This window comes from Anomaloglossus baeobatrachus, chromosome 6 (genome assembly GCF_048569485.1).
Source record: "Anomaloglossus baeobatrachus isolate aAnoBae1 chromosome 6, aAnoBae1.hap1, whole genome shotgun sequence".
NCBI classification, from domain to species: Eukaryota; Metazoa; Chordata; class Amphibia; order Anura; family Aromobatidae; genus Anomaloglossus; species Anomaloglossus baeobatrachus.
The window spans coordinates 572,204,001-572,226,075 of NC_134358.1; the positions used below are offsets into that span (position 1 = coordinate 572,204,001).

The 22,075-nt window shown below is 45.4% G+C and overlaps 1 protein-coding gene across 1 annotated transcript in view; it reads left to right on the forward strand.

Annotated features, from left to right (window-relative positions):
* Positions 1–22,075, forward strand: part of LOC142243710 (uncharacterized) — a 133,662-nt gene that overhangs the window by 22,448 nt on the left and 89,139 nt on the right. The window contains exon 2 of the mRNA XM_075315887.1: positions 3,943–4,051. Within this exon, the coding sequence (XP_075172002.1) occupies positions 3,991–4,051 (61 nt within the window). The 5' untranslated portion in view covers positions 3,943–3,990. The remainder of the gene's footprint in view (positions 1–3,942; positions 4,052–22,075) is intronic.

The following is a 22,075-nucleotide window of genomic DNA, read 5'->3' on the forward strand; positions in this document are numbered from 1 at the left end:
TCCATCCCCCATGCTGCGCACTCCCCATCGTGCTCCATCCCCCATGCTGCGCACTCCCCATCGTGCTCCATCCCCCATGCTGCGCACTCCCCATCGTGCTCCATCCCCCATGCTGCGCACTCCCCATCGTGCTCCATCCCCCATGCTGCGCACTCCCCATCGTGCTCCATCCCCCATGCTGCGCACTCCCCATCGTGCTCCATCCCCCATGCTGTGCACTCCCCATCGTGCTCCATCCCCCATGCTGTGCACCCCCCATCGTGCTCCATCCCCCATGCTGTGCACCCCCCATCGTGCTCCATCCCCTATGCTGCACACCCCCCATCGTGCTCCAAAGTCACACATCAGACAGTATACACGCACACATCCTATCGCATACACGCACACATCCTATCGCATACACGCACACATCCTATCGCATACATGCACACACACACTGACGATATCGCACATACGCGCTCACACACTCACAACATCCGGAGATACCACATGCTTCCGGCTATGTGATCCTCCGGCAGGTCCTGGAAGGTCACTGCACGCACAGTATCGCCGCCGAGAAGCAAGCGATATCATGGGATGTTGTGAGTGTGTAGATGCGATCTGATGTGTATGTGTTCCGCCGCTGCAGGACCTTGATGCGCTCACCTGGGAGCCGGTGTACGCTGGTAACCATGCTACACAATATTACATGGTTACCAGCGTACCCCGCCCCCTGCTCACACGGGAGCCCACACCAGCGTACGCTGGCAACCCCAGCAATGCGAGGGTATGTGTCGGCTGGGTTGGCGGCGTACGCTGATGTGGGCTCCCGGGGGTACAGCACTCACCTGGGAGTCGGGGCTCCGTGTCGTTTCGGGGAATGCGTGCAGGGGGCGGGGCCAGAGCGAGCGTGCAATGCGTGAGGGGGGCGGGGCGTGGCAGAGTTGCCATTGCGTGCAGGGGGCCGGGGCGAGAGGCCAATCCGTGTGGGGGGCCGAGGCGAGGCGAACGGCCAATCCGTGCAGGGGGGCGGAGCCGAGGCGAGCGGCCAATCCGCTGTTTGTCACCGTAAGGACACAATTTTGGAGCAAGACAGACAGACAGACAGAATAAGACAATTATATATATATATAGATGATCATACGATGTATTAGCTCATAATGAACTTTGGTTAAACACACCTACCCATATGTCTGTATAAATATGGGTCCCTGTAATAAAGAAGTATGGTATCTGCTATCTCCAGACTCATCATTGTGTCTGTCAGGTGGCATACGGTTGCAACCTTACCAACCAATTTGGCCTCCATCCAATATATCTGAGGTGATCTCCTTCGACCCTATCAACTCAACACCTTCTTTCCTCAAGACGTAGCGGATCCCCCGTGTTCCAGTCGCAGGCCTAGGTGTAAAAAGATCTTTGGAAAGGTCTCTGTACTGTCCCCTCATATATTTATACATTGTGATTAGATCCCCCCTAAGCCTTCGTTTTTCCTGTCTTGGTATTGCAGCCCACCCATTCCTCTAATAATCTTGGTGGTCTTCTCTGCACCCTCTCCAGTTCAGCTATGTCCTTCTTATATATCGGTGACCAGAATTGTACACAGTATTCTACGTGCGGTCGCACTAGTGACTTGTACAGAGGTAGAACTATATTTTTTTCATGAACATGTATACCTCTTTTAATACATCCCATTATTTTATTAGCCCTAGCTAATTTTTTTTTTTTTGTCTTGGTTCTTCCTTTCCATTTCTAACAGCAGAGTTTTCAGTAGTATTTGTCGCCTGTAGGGCTTTCCCTGGCCATTTTCTTCCCTTCCCACACTGTTCTAGTTTAATGCTCTCTTGATGAGCGTAGCAAGGCGATTTCCGAATATGTGTTTTCCGGTCTTAAGTAAGGTGCAGTCCATCTTTAGCAAGTAGTCCATCATACAGGTAATTCACTCCGTGATCCAGAAACCTGAATCTGAGTCCAGATGTGCATTGCAGCTGACGGGGGCCACTTTGAGCATCAAAGTTAAATGAGCGCCATATGCGTGACCAGCATTCAATGTTTTGGGGGTGTCATGGGTTTCATATCATAGCATTTCTGTGCAAGGTGTCGATTCGTATTGAATTGATGATGCCCTACAACTTTGTAATTCACTTTTTTTTCTCTTTATCTCGTTCCGTTTTCAAGATAAAAATGCTAACTCCGTTGCTTTCCACCAGGTGGCGCTATAGTTGGTTTCATTGCAGAGTGCGTGGATACTTTACTATACCTAGACACCACTTCTATGCCTATAGCTGCCGCCGTTCTCAAGTTAATGGCGGTGGACACACTGTATTATCTTTTTCTGCCACGGTGCACTTTATTTCTTCCTCTGGCAGCTTAAATTGAGGCTTTATTTAGCTAGTGTCTGTATAGTGTATTATATCAGCAGCATTGGTGTATATATGATTGTTTTGTTGGCCAGGGTCGTTGCAATTATTGCAGCATAACAAATTTTGAGTGCAATTTTTTTTTTTTTTAACTATTTATTAGTAGCTTTACATTTAATATTTAAATTATCAATTTATTATTTATAACATCTATATTTTGTGTGGTATTTATTATATTGGTCATGGTTACTCTGATTTTTTGTATTTGTTTTCCTACATTCTGCTTTTGTATATTATTGCATATCATCTGGGTATATTTGGGTCCCTCTCAGGAGTTATATCTGTTTTTTATTTATAATTTTTAATCAATAAACTACATATTTTAACATGAACCATTATTTGTCTCCTTCTTTGAGGGGACAATCTTTCTTTGTTGAATTACACTATAATACAGCAGCCTGACTGCAACCAATCACAGAAGGGGAGTGCGGGAAGTGGTGACTATTCATGAAGGTTAATGAGCGGGCCAGAAAAAGGGCTGACTACTGTGTTATCATTTGGGAAACACAGTATCTATAATTGTCCTGCTCTTTCCCCATTTTTGCCTTTTAGCAGCCCCCTAGCCCGAACTAAACCATTTTACAACACGCCAAGTTTGAGTCTCCATTGACTTATATGGGGTTCATCATCCGGGGTCAAGTTCAGATCCCGCGAATCGACGTTTTTGTTTTATTTTTTTAATTTTTAAAGAGCTGCTGCACATCCACAAGTCCGCTGCTATAAAGTTATAACAAAAGTCTTAATTCTTCACAGATTTGCTCTGCTAGTCTGGAAGGGTCCTTGAAAGACTTCTGAGATGTGTTCTCAGAAAGGAGGAGAGATATTACCTCCACTTTGTTCTTATGACTGTGCTATTGATTTAGTCCCTAATGCCAAATTACCTAAACCTCGCCTGTGCAATTTTTGTCTGGGCCTGAACGTATCATCACAAAGGAATATTATATGAGTAACTACGGACAAATTCTGAGGCAGGGAAGTCAAGAAGCCCAGGGTCAGATACCAGGAGAGCTCATCATAAACGGAGGGATGAGACCAAGGCATAATCATGACTCAGTCCGAGAATTCCAGGAAGGTAGAGAATCAAAACAAAGGGACAAGGGAAAACGCATAGTCAAAGCCAAGGTCGGGGAGCAATAGATCAGAAAACCAGAGCTCCAGAAACAAGGCACTCGCCACTGAGCTAAGTCTACAACTGGCAAAAGACCAGTCAGCTAACTAGCAAGGTAATCGCTCAGAATGGGAGACAACAGGAAGAAACTCCGCACAGCCCTGCCCAGATTGGGCGACTGGACTGTCACTCACAATACTGACCAATCAGCACGCCCCTGTATATATAGGACACCTGAGCTGTCACTCACTGAGTCCAGGACACACTGAGTGGCCGAATCATGACAGAATCATATAACGGAGAATATAAGGATTTAGTACAGCTGCTGTATCATGAAAGTTGATCGCTCCGGTTTACTGATCCTCTCTGGTCATCTACAACTTTCCCGGTGACTTTTCCTTCTCATCTGTGACTTTTCCATTATTTCTTTCACAGCTCTGAAATCCGGGTAAAGATCTGGGAAATCTTAATTCTGCAGCCATAATGGAGAGAGAAGAAAGTGATGTTGGTGGTGGTGATCGGTGCACAGAGGAGGATCCTGCAGGTAACCGCCCCGGTGAGGAGTCACCACTATATAAAGCAGAGAAGAGTCACGCTCTCCTCGTTCTCTGGACCGGACAGTTCTGGGCCGAAGGTTTCATGTTTTGTGTTTTCTCGGTTTCTTCAGCCGTAGATTCCCCCATTCAGACAAATACAGATGATATCTGGTGATAATGTGATAGCGCTATATGTGATAACACCGCTGTGCTCCTATAATATGGAGGTAAGATACAGCGGGAACATGGAGAAGCTGTCACTGCTGATGGGGAGGATTTGCCCAATTTCAGGGCCATGGAGCTTTTAGCAGTTATTAGACATACAGTGCTGGCCAAAAGTATTGGCACCCCTGCAATTCTGTCAGAGAATCCTCAGTTTCTTCCTGACAATGATTGCAATCACAAATTCTTTGGTATTATCTTAATTTAATTTGTCTTCAATGAGAAAAAAAAAATTGTCTTAAAGCCAAATTGGATATAATTCCACACCAAACATAAAAGGGGGTGGACAAACGTATTGGCACTGTTTGAAAAATCCTATGATGCTTCTGTAATTTGTGTAATAACAGCGCCTGTAACTTACCTGTGGCACCTAATAGGTGCTGGCAATAATAAATCACACTTGCAGCTGTTGACATGGATTAAAGTTGACTCAACCTCTGTCCTGTGTCCTTGTGTGCACCACATTGAGCATGGAGAAAAGAAGACCAAAGAACTGTCTGAGGACTTGAGACTCCAAATTGTGAGGAAGCATGAGCAATCTCAAGGCTACAAGTCCATCTCCAAAGACCTGAAAGTTCCTGTGTCTACGGTGCGCAGTGTCATCAAGAAGTATAAAGCCCATGGCACTGTGGCTAACCACCCTAGATGTGGAAGGAAAAGAAAAATTGACGAGAGATTTCAACGCAAGATTGTGCGGATGGTGGATAAACAACCTCGACTAACATCCAAACAAGTTCAAGCTGCCCTGCAGTCCGAGGGTACAACGGTGTCAACCCGTGCTATCCGTCGGCGTCTGAATGAAAAGGGACTGTATGGTAGGATACCCAGGAAGACCCCACTTCTTACCCCGAGACATAAAAAAGCCAGGCTGGAGTTTGCCAAAACTTACCTGAGAAAGCCTAAAACGTTTTGGAAGAATGTTCTCTGGTCAGATGACACAAAAGTAGAGCTTTTTGGGAAAAGCCATCAACAGAGAGTTTACAGGAAAAAAAAGAGGCATTGAAAGAAAAGAACACGGTCCCTACAGTCAAACATGGTGGAGGTTCCCTGATGTTTTGGGGTTGGTTTGCTGCCTCTGGCACTGGAATGCTTGACCGTGTGCATGGCATTATGAAGTCTGAAGACTACCAACAAATTTTGCAGCATAATGTAGGGCCCAGTGTGAGAAAGCTGGGTCTCCCTCAGAGGTCATGGGTCTTCCAGCAGGACAATGACCCAAAACACACTTCAAAAAGCACTAGAAAATGGTTTGAGAGAAAGCACTGGAGACTACTAAAGTGGCCAGCAATGAGTCCAGACCTGAACCCCATAGAACACCTGTGGAGAGATCTCACAATGGCAGTTTGGAGAAGGCTCCCTTCAAATCTCAGGGACCTAGAGCAGTTTGCCAAAGAAGAATGGTCTAAAATTCCAGCAGAGCATTGTAAGAAACTCATTGATGGTGACCGGAAGCGGTTGTGCGCAGTTATTTTGGCTAAAGGTTGTGCAACCAAGTATTAGGGTAAGGGTGCCAATACTTTTGTCTGGCCCATTTTTGGAGTTTTGTGTGAAATGATCAATGATTTGATTTTTGTTTCATTCTCTTTTGTGTTTTTCATTGCAAGCAAAATAAATGAAGATAATACCAAAGAATGTGTGATTACAATCATTCTCTGACAGAATTGCAGGGGTGCCAATACTTTTGGCCAGCACTGTATATGCTGAGATGAGTGGGGAATTTACCAAATTGCACAATTTCTTGTGAAATTTATTTGCAGTGAAGATATTCTCCAAGAACTTATTATGCTCTGAAGTCTCTACAGACGCCAGAGCATAATAAATAAAAAATATAAAAAAAAATACTTGTACTCCCCTCACCGTTCTCCTCTTTGGCCCCTCTGCTTCTCACCGTCACCCATCCAGTCCTCGGCAGATCTTCTTATCACTGCCAGGCGTTGAATCCGCGGCCTTTTCACACTTTGGAGTCTTTCGTCGGAGTGCATTTTGGTGGAGTCGGTATAAAATAGACTAAGGCCGGCTTCTCACTTGCGAGTTTCTCGCTGTAGTGCAATGCGAGAAATTCTCGCATTGCACTCGGACACATGTTAAACAATGATGCAGCTCCCATCTGCTATTTTTTTCTCAGTCCAAATCGGACTGAGAAAAAAAATCACAGCAGGCTACTATTTGTAGAGTTTCACGCACGAGTCTCTCCAATGCAACTCTATGGGAGCGTGAAAAGAAAGCATGTCACACGGACCGGCACTCACACCATCCTAGTGACATCCGTTTTCTAAATACATTAATCACATGTTTCTCAAAACACTGTAAATGAATGAGGTCTCACAATGTCGGTCAATCATAGAGATTGACCAGCATTGCGAGACCTCACTCATTTTCAGTGTTTTGAGAAACATGCGATTATTGTCAGTCGGTCTCTCCCTCTCGGTCTCTATTCTCTCTCGGTCGGTTGGTCTCGTCCATGTCGGTCTATCCCTCTTCCCCCCCCCCCCTCTCTCATACTCACTGATCCCCGGTCACCAGTGCGGCGCTGCATGGCGTTCTTACTTCTCCGGCGGCTTCTCCTCTTTTGAAAAAGCCGGCCGCTCATTATTCAATCTCGTATTCCTTGCTTTACCCGCCCACCGGCGCCTATGATTGGTTGCAGTCAGACACGCCCCCATTATGAGTGACAGCTGTCTCACTGCAACCAATCACAGCTGCCGGTGGGCGGGTCTATATAATGCAGTAAAAAAAATAAAAAAATTAAAAAAAAAAAAAAAACGGCGTGTGGTTCCCCCCCAATTTTTAATACCAGCCAGGGTAAAGCCACATGGCTGCAGGCTGGTATTCTCAGGATGGGGAGCCCCACGTTATGAGGTGTCCCCCACCCTAACAATATCAGCCAGCAGCCGCCCGGAATAACAGCATCCATTAGATGCGACTGTCCCGGGACTGTACCCGGCCATCCCAAATTGCCCTGGTGCAGTGGCAATCGAGGTAATAAGGAGTTAATGGCAGCAGCCCATAGGTGCCACTAAGGCCTAGATTAATCATGGCAGGCGTCTCCCCGAGATACTCTTACAGGTTAATCATGGAAGGTAAGAACATTAAGACATACACCCAAAAATCCTTTATTTGAAATAAATAACAAAAAAAATCAACCTCTTTCACCACTTTATTCAAGACCCCAAATACCCTTCCATGTCAGACGTAATCCACAGAGGTCCCTCGACGCTGTCAGTTCTGCTACATCGGAAGCTGACGGAGAGCGGTCACAGACCACGACCGCTCTCTGTGAGCCCCCCGCAGCGACTGAAGTGAGCCGCGCTATCAGCGATGACATCACTCAGGTTAACCGCGGCCACAGATCTCAGCTGGAGGACTTCTGCTGTGGCCGCGGGTAACCTCAGTGACGGCACCGCTGATAGCGCAGAACACTTAAGTCACTCAGGGGATTTACGGTCACCGGTGAGACCTTCATCGGTGACCGAAAATCAGGCCATGCCACACAGACAGAGCCGCGGGATGACAATAAAGTCGGGTGAAGTTCATCCGACTTCATTCTGATCGTGCGGCTCTGTCTGTGCCTGCTGTTAGCGGCCATTCAGCTCTGCTACATGGCTGTCTGTGTCTGCTGTCAGCGGCCATGTAGCAGAACTGAATGGCAGATGACAGCTGCTGAGAAAAAAAAAGGATCACACACGCATTACACACGCTCTGCTAGTCATTAAATAATTTAAAAAAAAAAGCATCGCACTTGCATTGCACACTGACCTAACGTGAACTAAAATCGGCCGAGTTTTTTCAGGCAAGTCGGACCGATTTACACACACAAATGTGATTCCAGCCTTACTTTGACTCATGAAATGTATAATAAATTGGGTACAGCGGGTCAGTGCAGTATATGATGAATATTTTTTTCATAAGAATTTGAGAAAGCTATGACATGTCCTACTGCTGATCTGAGGAGCTCAACTTTTAGTTGAGATGAATCTGTGCTCCACGTTATGTACATAAGTAGTGCTGCTCGTCCTCTACCGATAAGGGTGAAAACGAAGACACAAAGAATGCCTGCAATTGTCTCAGAACTGCTGGAGACTTCTTGTAGACATGGCCAATCCTCAGGTAACACTAAATGAAGGTCAATGGACACAGGTGGCTGAATTGAAGGAACTGCGTCATCCCCCATTTACAAACTGAAGATTTAACTCCTGGCATTTTCATAAAGGAGTGGATTAACTTGCTGTTTTGCCTGTCCCAAAGACTAGATTTAATTGTAGATGGCATTGCTGCTTCAATGAAACGGAGAGAGAAACTATTAGAAAATACAATTCTTTTGGCATCTGTGTATGTGGACCCAAGTCATATATTGCAGGATGATCAACAGCTTACTGAAAGAAAAGAAGCTCTGACAGAGGTAGCAGTTAGGAGCGGCTACAGGACGGCTAACAGCAAGAGGACTCTGATCCTGCCAGTGGTACTGCTGCCATATCTTCAGCCTCATCAAAAGAGGAGTTGTATCATCCAGAGCTACTGCTGCCGTATCTTCAGCCCTGTCAGCTGAGGAGTTGTAATCCAGTGCTACTGCTGCTGTATCTTCAGCCTCATCAGATGAGGAGTTTAATTTTGAAAAGTATTTGGAAGACATGGAGCAGCAAAGAGTAACCGCAGGGAAACTATATCACTCCCATAACAAACAGATTGACCAGATTTAGCTAAATTTTTCACTAGTTCTCATAGAAGTAGAAGAGTTCAACGGTTTATCAAAACTGACTGGGCCCGAGCCAATTCCTTTATACCCCTCAATTGTTACAGAAGTTGCTCATGTGGTCACCACTTTGCCACATATCCAAGTTAGTATAGAGAGCTTGTTCTCCAGCCTTAAAATAATGAGGTTAGATCTGAGGTCCTCTGAGGGAGGATCTGATGGAGGCCAGACTATTTCTCAGAACAAATTCATAAACTGCACAAATGTTGTTCCGTACATTTTTATTGAAAACTGTTTTTTTTCCCACTTACTGCAAAGTGTATTGCAGATTTACAATTTATTTAGTGTTCTAAACTTGTATCCAATATACAGTGTGTCCACCCATATCCTGTCCACCGCCATTAACTTGAGAACGGCGGCAGCTATAGTCATAAAAGTGGTGTCTAGGTATAGTAAAGTAGCCATGCGCTACGCAATGAAACCACCTATAGCGCCACCTGGTGGAAAACAACGGAGTTAGCATTTTTATCTCAAAAACTGAACGTGCTAGAGAAAAAAAGTGAATTACAAAGTTGTAGGGCATTATTAATTCAATACGAATCGACACCTTGCATACAGAAATTACATGACACCCCCCCCAAAAAAAACATTGATTGCTGGTCATGCATATGGCGCTCATTAGTTGCCCCCGTCAGCTGCAATGCACATTTGGACTCTGGACAGCATACTGTATCATGCTGCACATTGTGCAATATGGTAGGTGATACGTTTGCACAAGCATCTGTGATACGTTGTCGTAGGTCCTGCAATGTTGGTGGAGGGGTCGCATTCACCTGCTGTATGATGTGACCTCACAAAAAGCAGTCCAATGGGGACAGGTCAGGTGATTGTGGAGGCCACTCCACCAGCCACCATACCCAATGACTTGTAGGAAGGTCTCCATGAGGTATTGCTTCACGTCCGCAGCCTTGTGAGTTTTACACGTTCTAATCATAGCATTTCTGTATGCAAGGTGTGGACTCGTATTGAATTGATGATGCCTTATAACTTTGTCATTCACTTTTTTTTCTCTATTTCGTTCCGTTTGAGATAAAAATGCTAACTCCGTTGTTTTCCACCAGGTGGCGCTATAGGCACTTTCATTGCGTAGCGCATGGCTAGTTTACTATACCTAGACACCACTTCTATGCCTATAGCTGCCGCCGTTCTCAAGTTCATGGCGGTGGACAGGATATGGGTGGACACACTGTGTATATATTTTATGTTCTATGTAAACAGCTGGATTATTGCACCATAATAATGATTAAAGCCGGATGTTACCATTTTACTACAGTAAATTTATCACTTAGACATGAGCCGTGTAGGAGGGAGGCGGAGTCAGGGAAATGTCGGAGTCGGAGGTTTGGCTTACCGTCTCCACACCTCTGCTTGGACATTACTACACAAGCGCCGATAAGGAGGTGACATCAGGACATACGCCATCACCTTGTGCGGAAATATCCCTGTCCTCATCAGAGCCAGAAGTCCCGGCCTAGCGAGAAAAGGTCCAGGGATTCAGCACTTGGTGACTGTAATAAGAATATGCACCAAGGACCGGACAGGTGACGATGAGGAGCGTAAGAGGCAGAAAACTGAGGACCAAATGATGGGGAGGAGCGGAAGAGGCAGAAAGGTGAGGGCCAAATGATGGGGAGGAGCGGAAGAGGCAGAAAACTGAGGACCAAATGATGGGGAGGTGCGGAAGAGGCAGAAAGGTGAGGGCCAAATGATGGGGAGGAAAGGAAGAGGCAGAAAGGTGAGGGCCAAATGATGGGGAGGAGCGGAAGAGGCAGAAAGGTGAGGGCCAAATGATGGGGAGGAGCGGAAGAGGCAGAAAACTGAGGACCAAATGATGGGGAGGTGCGGAAGAGGCAGAAAGGTGAGGGCCAAATGATGGGGAGGAAAGGAAGAGGCAGAAAACTGAGGACCAAATGATGGGGAGGAGCGGAAGAGGCAGAAAACTGAGAACCAAATGATGGGGAGGAGCGGAAGAGGCAGAAAGGTGAGGACCAAATGATGGGGAGGAGCGGAAGAGGCAGAAAACTGAGGACCAAATGATGGGGAGGTGCGGAAGAGGCAGAAAGGTGAGGGCCAAATGATGGGGAGGAGCGGAAGAGGCAGAAAGGTGAGGGCCAAATGATGGGGAGGAGCGGAAGAGGCAGAAAGGTGAGGGCCAAATGATGGGGAGGAGCGGAAGAGGCAGAAAACTGAGGACCAAATGATGGGGAGGTGCGGAAGAGGCAGAAAGGTGAGGGCCAAATGATGGGGAGGAAAGGAAGAGGCAGAAAACTGAGGACCAAATGATGGGGAGGAGCGGAAGAGGCAGAAAACTGAGAACCAAATGATGGGGAGGAGCGGAAGAGGCAGAAAGGTGAGGACCAAATGATGGGGAGGAGCGGAAGAGGCAGAAAACTGAGGACCAAATGATGGGGAGGAGCGGAAGAGGCAGAAAGGTGAGGACCAAATGATGGGGAGGAGCGGAAGAGGCAGAAAGGTGAGGGCCAAATGATGGGGAGGAGAGGAAGAGGCAGAAAACTGAGGACCAAATGATGGGGAGGAGCGGAAGAGGCAGAAAGGTGAGGACCAAATGATGGGGAGGAGCGGAAGAGGCAGAAAGGTGAGGACCAAATGATGGGGAGGAGCGGAAGAGGCAGAAAACTGAGGACCAAATGATGGGGAGGAGCGGAAGAGGCAGAAAGGTGAGGGCCAAATGATGGGGAGGAGCGGAAGAGGCAGAAAGGTGAGGGCCAAATGATGGGGAGGAGCGGAAGAGGCAGAAAGGTGAGCAGTGAAGTGACTGCAAGTTGTTGTTTTTTTCTTTCTATTTTTAACCTTTTGATCACTTGTTACGGAGCAGAAAAATGGTGCCCGGAGGCATTTTACTGTATCCGGCTTGATATTTATTTTTCTTAATTCAGATGCAGTGGAATATATTGTCTCTTCTCCAGCAGTGATGATGGTGAGGACACCATTATACCGGGGTCTGGTGACCGCTGTCTCTCCCGTCCCCCCCATAGACAAGTGTTCACCTGTTCTCTGTGGGGAGAGAGAAGAAATCCTCCCCGGACTCCCCTGTCCGCTGTAATATCCAGAGAAGCACTGGCTCCAGTTCACACTGTCTGCGGGGCGTTGGGAGGTCATATACACATTAGAGGGGCGTCTGATTCTCCTGAATAATGTACATGGGGCAGTAACTGGTCTCCTGGGCCCTGCGGGGAGGTCACAGTTTACACCTCTGTACACATTAGACTCCGCTGATAATCTACACATCTGTTGGGTGGGAAGTATCTAATCCCCCAACCCTTCTGTCCTCCAGGGGAGTCTGGAAGCCGCTTTCTTTCTTCTCTCCATTGTGTGACATGTCGTCTTTCACTCTCCGGTGTCATTGTCCTTGTGGAGCAGATAGTGCGACTGTATTGTTAGGTGCAAACGGTGTCAGGCGGCTTCTGTGTGACGAGTGTAATATGGGCTCATGCATTCAGGGGGATCCGTTACTCCATAGAGTGGATATGAAAAGTCTACACACCCCTAGGAAAATGCCAGGATTTTAGCATGTAAAATCATTTTAGAACTTTTCCCACCTTTTTAATGTTGCTCATAATCTCAATAGAAAATTTGAAAGACTTTTAAGTACAAAAAGAAATAAAATCATGTGGTTGCATAAATATGCACACCCTTAAATACCTTGATGCAGTCATTTTGGAGTTTCTATCACATTCAGTCTTTTTTTGGTCGGGCTCTATCGCATCTAGAATCGTTGATCTTTGCCGGCTGATGGGCTGCAAATTGAAGCCAAATGATTATTGCAAGGAAATTCTACTTACCGGGTCTCCATGCACGGGACAGTCACATTGCTTCTGGGTCCACTCATTAAAGGGGTGGTTCACCCATTTTTTTTATTTTCTGTAGGAGTTCTACTTACCATTGTATGCATCTTCTCCATTGTCTTCTGTTTCCAGTTCAGGCACTGAGCGGCGCTATCCTGCACGCTCAGTGCCGGTCACATGACCCCCTGGAGCTGTGGCCGCCAGCATCCTCTGACGTCCCGGCATTTCCGGGCTCTCAAACAAGACGGGTACGTCAGAGGAGGCTGGCACCACTCAGATTGAGCGACAGGGCTGTGGGCGGTGACTACCGCACATCACAGCCCAGCATCGAGGGGAGGATCCGGAGGACGTCAGTGTGAAGCCGGCGTCCTGCAGATGGTGAGGCACGGGGCGCCAGTGTGCAGTACAGGGGGGGGGTTCTTCAGCTGAATCCCCCCCTGCACGTAAGTATCTGATCACACTTTACACCCGCCCGCTCTGCTGCGATGTCAGGAGAGCGGCCGGTGTCGGGCAGTGTGATCATCTGCTCCTCCCAGCAGCAAGACACTGACAGGCATGTCACCGCTGTGCTCTGCCATCTGTCCTGCTGCATGGGACCAACTGTCTGCACTCTGTCACCTGCACCACAAGTCACAGAGTGGAGACAGTTGGTGACATGTAGCATCCGGTCACCTGCACCACAAGTCACAGAGTGGAGACAGTTGGTGACATGTAGCATCCGGTCACCTGCACAACAAGTCCCAGAGTGGAGACAGTGACATGCTCTGCTCTGACACATAGTGTGCTATATGTCACTAACTGTCTCCACTCTGGGACTTGTTGTGCAGGTGAGAGTGTATACAGTTGGTACAATGCAGCAGAAATCACAGAGTGGGGCAGTTAGTGCATAGTACCAACTGTATACACTCTCACCTGCACAACAAGTCCCAGAGTGGAGACAGTGACATGCTCTGCTCTGACACATAGTGTGCTGCATGTCACTAACTGTCTCCACTCTGGGACTTGTTGTGCAGGTGACCGGATGCTACATGTCACTAACTGTCTCCACTCTGGGACTTGTTGTGCAGGTGAGAGTGTATACAGTTGGTACTATGCAGCAGAAATCACAGAGTGGGGCAGTTAGTGACATGTATCATCCGGTCACCTGCACAACAAGTCCCAGAGTGGAGACAGTGACATGCTCTGCTCTGACATAGTGTGCTGCATGTCACTATCTGTCTCCACTCTGGGACTTGTTGTGCAGGTGACCGGATGATACATGTCAATAACTGCCCCACTCTGAGACTTGTTCAGGTGAGAATGTATACAGTTGGAACAATGCAGCAGAAGTCACAGAGTGGAGCAAGTTAGTGACATCTATCATCCGGTCACCTGCACAAGTCCCAGAGTGGATACAGTGACATGCAGCACACTATGTGTCAGAGCAGAGCATGTCACCAACTTGCTCTGCTCTGTCATCTGCAGTGCTGCATGTCACGTTTTTGCCGCGATTTGGTGCGTTTTTTGCTGCGTTTTTGCTCACTGCGTTTTTAATCAGTGCACAATGCCATTAAAGATTGTTGATGAAAAAAAAAAAAAGGTCTGATGTCATTTCCTTATTCAAAATGTTCATTGTATGCAGGAGAGCAGACAGCAGCTGCAGAACTACAAGGCTCAGCATCCTCCATTCACTAGTGTATGCAGGAGAGCAGACAGCAGCTGCAGAACTACTTGGCTCAGCATCCTCCATTCACTAGTGTATGCAGGAGAGCAGACAGCAGCTGCAGGACTACTTGGCTCAGCATCCTCCATTCACTAGTGTATGCAGGAGAGCAGACAGCAGCTGCAGAACTACTTGGCTCAGCATCCTCTATTCACTAGTGTATGCAGGAGAGCAGACAGCAGCTGCAGGACTACAAGGCTTAGCATCCTCCATTCACTAGTGTATGCAGGAGAGCAGACAGAAGCTGCAGAACTACAAGGCTCAGCATACTCCATCCAGGACTGTATGCAGTTTTTTACCCAAAAAGAAAAAAAAAATGACATGGGCTTCGCCATATTTTTGTATGCTAGCCGGGTACAGCAGGCAGGTACGGGCTGCCCCCAACCCCCAGCTGCCTATTTGTACCCGGCTGGGAACCAAAAATATAGAGAAGCCCTTTTTTTTTTTTAATTATTTCATGAATTTCATGAAATAATTTAAAAAAAAAATGACGTGCGCTTCGCCTTATTTTGGTGTCCAGCCGGGTACAACTAGGCAGCTGGGGATTGGAATCCACAGTGAAGGGTGCCCAAGCTTTCTGGGCACCCCCACTGAGAATTGCAGTCCGCAGCCACCCCAGAAAATGGCGCTTTCATAGAAGTGCCATCTTCTGGCGCTGTATCCAACTCTTCCAGCTGCCCTGATGCCGGGTGGCTAGCTGGGTAATAATGGAGTTAGGGCTAGCTGTATATTATCAGCTAGCCCTAAGCCCGAAATTCATGGTGTCACGCCAATATTAGACATGGCCACCATGAATATCTAGTAATGATAAAAAAAAAAAAACACAACACAGAAAAATATTTTTATTAGAAATAAAACACAACACAATTAGTGACTCCATCTTTATTGAAATAAACCCCCCTCCGCAGTAATCCTGGGTTAGGGTCCCGCGCCGTCCAATCCGGATCCAATATCATCTTATCGGTTTGCTGGAAGGCAAAGCGATCAGATGATGTGTCAGGTTAAAGGATGTGAATCACATCATACATCAGCTGATTGTATAAAAGCCGATTATACAATCAGCTGATGCATCAGTAGAAAAAAAAAATAAATAAAATAAATAAATACATACTCACTTATGTGCTGATTACCGGCAGCTCCTGCAGCGGAGTCTGATCCTGGCCCATCACTGCAGGAGCTGCCGGTAATCAGCTGATGAAGTCCCCTGACGGCAGGATCAGCTGATAGCCGGCCGCCGGCACCGCGAGAATCGATCAGCTGATGCATCAGGTGACTGCATCAGGTGATCCACCGCCAGGTCCTGCAAGCTTCGTACGTGCCCCGGGGAGACTGCACACAGCCGAAGCGGCAGTACCGAGACTGGGGCTGGAAGCAGGCATGGCACCGGGACCCTGCAGACAGGTGAGTATGACATACACACACACACATACACACTCACACACACACTGTATATACACACACACACACTGTATATACGCGCACACACATTGTATATATACACACACACACACACACTCTGTATATACGCGCACACACACTTTCTTCCCCTGGCTGTGTAGAGCTGCTGCTGTCACTGTGTGATTGCTCTCAGTGCACATCCACTGGGAAGAGGCAGGGAGGAGGGTTTGGGTGGGAGCAGAGTGGGTGTATTAGACACAATGGGTGTGTTAGATAAGCTAGACACCGCCCTAGAGCCACAAAGAATTCTGGGACTTGTAGGAACTGAACACAGGAAGTCAGAGGAGAGCTTAACCCCATCAGAGCTGGAGCCAGCAATGAGCATGTGCTGCTAGTGCACAATAAAAGGTAATTTTGCTGAAAAAACATAATAGATGTGTTGAGGGGCACATATTAGCAAGATTTATCAGAAAAAAAAAAAATCAGTTTTGGTAACTGGACTTCTTTAAAGCTCATGAATATTCACTGCTTCCCAGCCCACCCTCTGTGACCGCGTCTCTGATTGGCTGAAGTCGGACTGCCGCCGTCTCTCATTGCTGTCTGGGTGCCCAGTTGAATGTAAAAATAAATTCAAAAATGGCGTAGGGTCTCCTGTATATTTATACCCAGTGCAGATAAAGCAGACAGCTTTAGGCTGCAGCCCCCAGCTGTGTGCGTTAACTTAGCTGTGTATCAAAATACAAGCGCGCCCATTGACTTTTTTTTTTTGTAATTATTTAAATAAATTATTTAAAAAAAAAAAAAAGTGTGGTCCCTCACAGGTACAGCCGACAGCTGGGGGCTGGTATTCTTAGGAGACCCATGGTTATTGGGCCCTCTCCAACCTAAAAATAGCAGCCCACAACCACCCCGGAATTGGCACATCAATTAGATGCCACAATTCTAGCGCTTTATATTACCCCGATTGCCCTGGTGCGATGGCAATCGGGGTAATATAAGGGGCTAATGACAGCTGTGATCTGTACAGCCCAGGGGACCTCTCAGGTCACAGCAGAAAGCAGCTACAGTGCAGGAGATGGGTTGGACGCCAACTGTTATCTCATATGTGCAGGGACTGCTGAATTTGAGGTGTGGAAGTGTCGTTACACAAATGTAAGATGGCAGCCCCCAGTGTTTGAGTAATGAATGAATAAACTATTAACATTTAATTTTTGTTTTAAAAATTGATTATATAATCTGTTATTATTAATACAAAAATTAAAATTGCAGCACCTTTTATTAGCAGTAGATTGCACTCATGGAGATGGTATTTATACCCTGGGGGCTCCGGTGGATGTGATGTTCGGGTGCAGGTGATGGAGCGACCAGACACAAGTGTGATCCTGCAAACATCGTACGTCTTTAGTGACGGAAATCACAGGATCCAGTCTCTTATATAGTAGAAATGCCTGGCTCACTAAGAAAAAGAGGTTTAAGGTGCTCGGAAAATATAAGTCCAGTAGATGTAGAGAATCCGGCACACTAAATAAAGTAAATTCCAAAGATAATATTTCGTTTGAATATATTTTATTTTGTCGTTCTTATGAGGATATCACAAAAGTCGTATGTGAACAAGTCCAACGTTTCGACCAAAACTTATGGTCTGTTTCAAGGATTGTGGGACAGAAACAATATATCAAAGAAAGGCAATCACATAAAGTAAAGTAAAACATACAGTATACAGTAGGAACTGTTTCAAACTGTAGAAATAAAAATAAAAATAAATAAATAACCCAATGGGGAAAGGAAAAACAGGGATTATAATAAGTTTCTCCATAAGAACTCACAATCTTTATGAAATTGAATACAATATTTCATTACGAAGGTATTTTTACATCATATTTTCAATGAAAAGAAAAACAGAAGAATGATATCAAAGGAAGTTATTGAATAACACAAACCTCAAAGGGTTTTGGTGTGGTGTGTATCACATGGGATATTCACTCGCATGGATTTTATATATATATCACTCTTATAGCCTAAGACCAAAAGAGGGATAAATCAGTAATGGCATGAGTAGAGTTAAATGCACAAATGGAGATGGAATCATGTGAGTCATCAAAGGACAATGACACTATAGGGGACAATTGTAATTACCTTAATACCCTCACATAGATGGTAGGATGACTAACGTCCTCTTATTAGATTTTGTTTAAGAAGCTGTGTAACCAAAACATGGATGTTAGACATAGGATATACGTATTTACAAGCAGCATGGGTGATAAACTAAATGTTGTCATGCAAAAAATGTACGTACATGGTCGTCTAACCATCCAAGATGGAAGAAAACAATGTCCCCCACGTCTTTATAATATATGCAAAAAATGGAATCGTGAGCAAAGACAGCAACTAGATTAGATTAAATCCATAGGTTAACACCCCTGTGGCTCATGATCTAGAACATGTATAGAGAAAAATTACAAAGTGAGTAGCTGTCATATTACCAAGGAGCATATCAATATGATGAAGATGTCTGTGTGAATAACAGAGATAATAGGGTTGAAATGATCACCTGTAAATGGCTTGTCTATATGTGGCACCTAATAGAGCCTGAGGTAGGAACGATAAGGCAGGTACAATAGGGCACCTGAGTATAGATAAGGTACAATGTTATGACATGAACTGGTCAACACATCAAGAACAGAGATGGTATAGTGCTTACCCAGAGTGTGAGATTATAGGAAAAAAGTCCTGGGTATGATGGTGGGGCCTGTTGTACAAGACAATAAGAGGGTTTAGTGTCTAGGATATACGTGAAGCCGAGAAGGCCTAGTCAGGATCATACCTTGTGCCTGTCCTGGTGAACGCATGACGCGCCTGTCCTGGAGCGCATGACGCGCAGGCGCCTCCCGGGGTATTCTTCCAGCTCACATTATACACGCCGTGGTTGTGCTGCCTTCTGCGCACGCGCTGCCTGGGAGACGGGCTGCGCCTGCGCATGATGCACTCATCCACCGCTCTGTTTTCAGGCTTCCCATTACACACGCCATATGGAGTGCCTGCTGCGCATGCGTTGCCAGACGTGGGCGGCGCGTGCGCGATATACGCTCCACTGGTTAAACACCTTCCCCCACTGTGACGCTTGGTCCTGCCTCCCGCGCATGCGCCCTCCGGATACCCCGGGAGGCGCCTGCGCGTCATGCGCTCCAAGCCTCATTCTAGGTCCTGACCGGAAATACACAGGCGGTTCCACCAATTTCACAGCCCATATAATTCACACGCGGCAGGTCACCAGCCACCTCCAGGCACTCCAAGACACGGCGTTCACCAGGACAGGCACAAGGTATGATCCTGACTAGGCCTTCTCGGCTTCACGTATATCCTAGACACTAAACCCTCTTATTGTCTTGTACAACAGGCCCCACCATCATACCCAGGACTTTTTTCCTATAATCTCACACTCTGGGTAAGCACTATACCATCTCTGTTCTTGATGTGTTGACCAGTTCATGTCATAACATTGTACCTTATCTATGCTCAGGTGCCCTATTGTACCTGCCTTATCGTTCCTACATCAGGCTCTATTAGGTGCCACATATAGACAAGCCATTTACAGGTGATCATTTTAACCCTATTATCTCTGTTATTCACACAGACATCTTCATCATATTGATATGCTCCTTGGTAATATGACAGCTACTCACTTTGTAATTTTTCTCTATACATGTTCTAGATCATGAGCCACAGGGGTGTTAACCTATGGATTTAATCTAATCTAGTTGCTGTCTTTGCTCACGATTCCATTTTTTGCATATATTATAAAGACGTGGGGGACATTGTTTTCTTCCATCTTGGATGGTTAGACGACCATGTACGTACATTTTTTGCATGACAACATTTAGTTTATCACCCATGCTGCTTGTAAATACGTATATCCTATGTCTAACATCCATGTTTTGGTTACACAGCTTCTTAAACAAAATCTAATAAGAGGACGTTAGTCATCCTACCATCTATGTGAGGGTATTAAGGTAATTACACTTGTCCCCTATAGTGTCATTGTCCTTTGATGACTCACATGATTCCATCTCCATTTGTGCATTTAACTCTACTCATGCCATTACTGATTTATCCCTCTTTTGGTCTTAGGCTATAAGAGTGATATATATAAAATCCATGCGAGTGAATATCCCATGTGATACACACCACACCATAACCCTTTGAGGTTTGTGTTATTCAATAACTTCCTTTGATATCATTCTTCTGTTTTTCTTTTCATTGAAAATATGATGTACAAATACTTTCGTAATGAAATATTGTATTCAATTTCATAAAGATTGTGAGTTCTTATGGAGAAACTTATTATAATCCCTGTTTTTCCTTTCCCCATTGGGTTATTTATTTATTTTTATTTTTATTTCTACAGTTTGAAACAGTTCCTACTGTATGTTTTACTTTACTTTATGTGATTGCCTTTCTTTGATATATTGCTTCTGTCCCACAGTCCTTGAAACAGGCCATAAGTTTTGGTCGAAACGTTGGACTTGTTCACATACGACTTTTGTGATATCCTCATAAGAACGACAAAATAAAATATATTCAAACGAAATATTATCTTTGGAATTTACTTTATTTAGTGTGCCGGATTCTCTACATCTACAGGATCCAGTCTCTTAACCCCGGAGTCTGTTTTCACCTTTCTAAACATAGAGGGAGAAGGGAAAAGCTCACCATTAGTTCTGCAGACCCACAGGTGCATGGACGTGGCTGGCAACCATGAAACAATATAGAAGAAAAGAAAGTCCAGCACTAGAGCTGAACAGACTCACAAAAAACCTGATCTTTTTTTAAAAAAAGAAAGAAAAACCCGGATGCGATCCGGAATACGCCCCCATAGTGGTCTATGGGGTTTAGAATCTGGAGATTAAAAATGGTGGAAGAAAAGATAGAGGAATGGGAGTGCACGCTGTGGACTTACCAAAGCTCCAGCATAGCTGTACGCTGTTCCCAAGCATTCACTGCCTGAGCCGCTGATTATAGTCAGATGTGCAGTCACACACCCCCACCCTGAGTGTCAGCTGCCTGCATCCAATCACAGGCGGCGGGTGCAGCGTAATTAAAAAAGCCCATACACTAAAAGCCCATACACTCATCTACCATGAGCCTAGAATAAAAAAAGAAAAAAAACGAATACAAAGGTCTATAATGTATCCAAAATATTTTAATAATTAAAACCATTTAATCTCAAGAGACACAGCCGAAGCTGGACAATAGGCGTCACAATCCATACAATCATATCCCCGTCTCACAGTTCAATATAAATATGGAGTGTATATATATAAAAATATAAAACTGAAGAATATATCACATTATATATGATCATATAGGAGTTCATAAAGTTATATCTCAGACCAATAGATGTATAGATAAAATAAAATACATTTATCAGTTAATCATAAAGTGATAAGTATATAAATAAGCAAATCTTGGACCAATACATAAATGTGGCCAAGAATTATGGTTTCTGAACAATCAAAAAGTGCAAAGTGCAAAATAAGTAAATAAAAAAGGAGAAAGGAGAGATCAGTGTGTACATATATATATATATATTGGTATTTAAATAGTTAAAAGAACAGCCAAAGCTCCATAGATGGCTGGAGAGAGTTAATGGTATTACCAGTACCTAGAAAGGGAGGGGGGAGGGGTGGATGATAAGTTCCCCAAATGATAAACTCTCAAAATGGAGGATATAAGTATATATATATATATATATATATATATATATATATATATATATATATATATATATATATATATATACAGAAATGTATTAACACTCTGGGACAAGGGGTAAATCAGAGCAAAAAGAGCCCTTATTGAATGATACCAGGGACAGTGGCTGTGACAAGGATAACGATATGCAAGTCTATTAAGGTGGTGTCACACACAGCGACGACGACAACGACGTCGCTGCTACGTCACCATTTTTTGTGACGTTGCAGCGACGTCCCGTCGCTGTCGCTGTGTGTGACATCCAGCAACGAGCTGGCCCCTGCTGTGAGGTCGTTGCTCGTTGCTGAATGTCCAGCTTCATTTTTTCGTCGTCGCTCTCCCGCTGTGAAGCGCACATCGCTGTGTGTGACAACGAGAGAGCGACGAAATGAAGCGAGCAGGA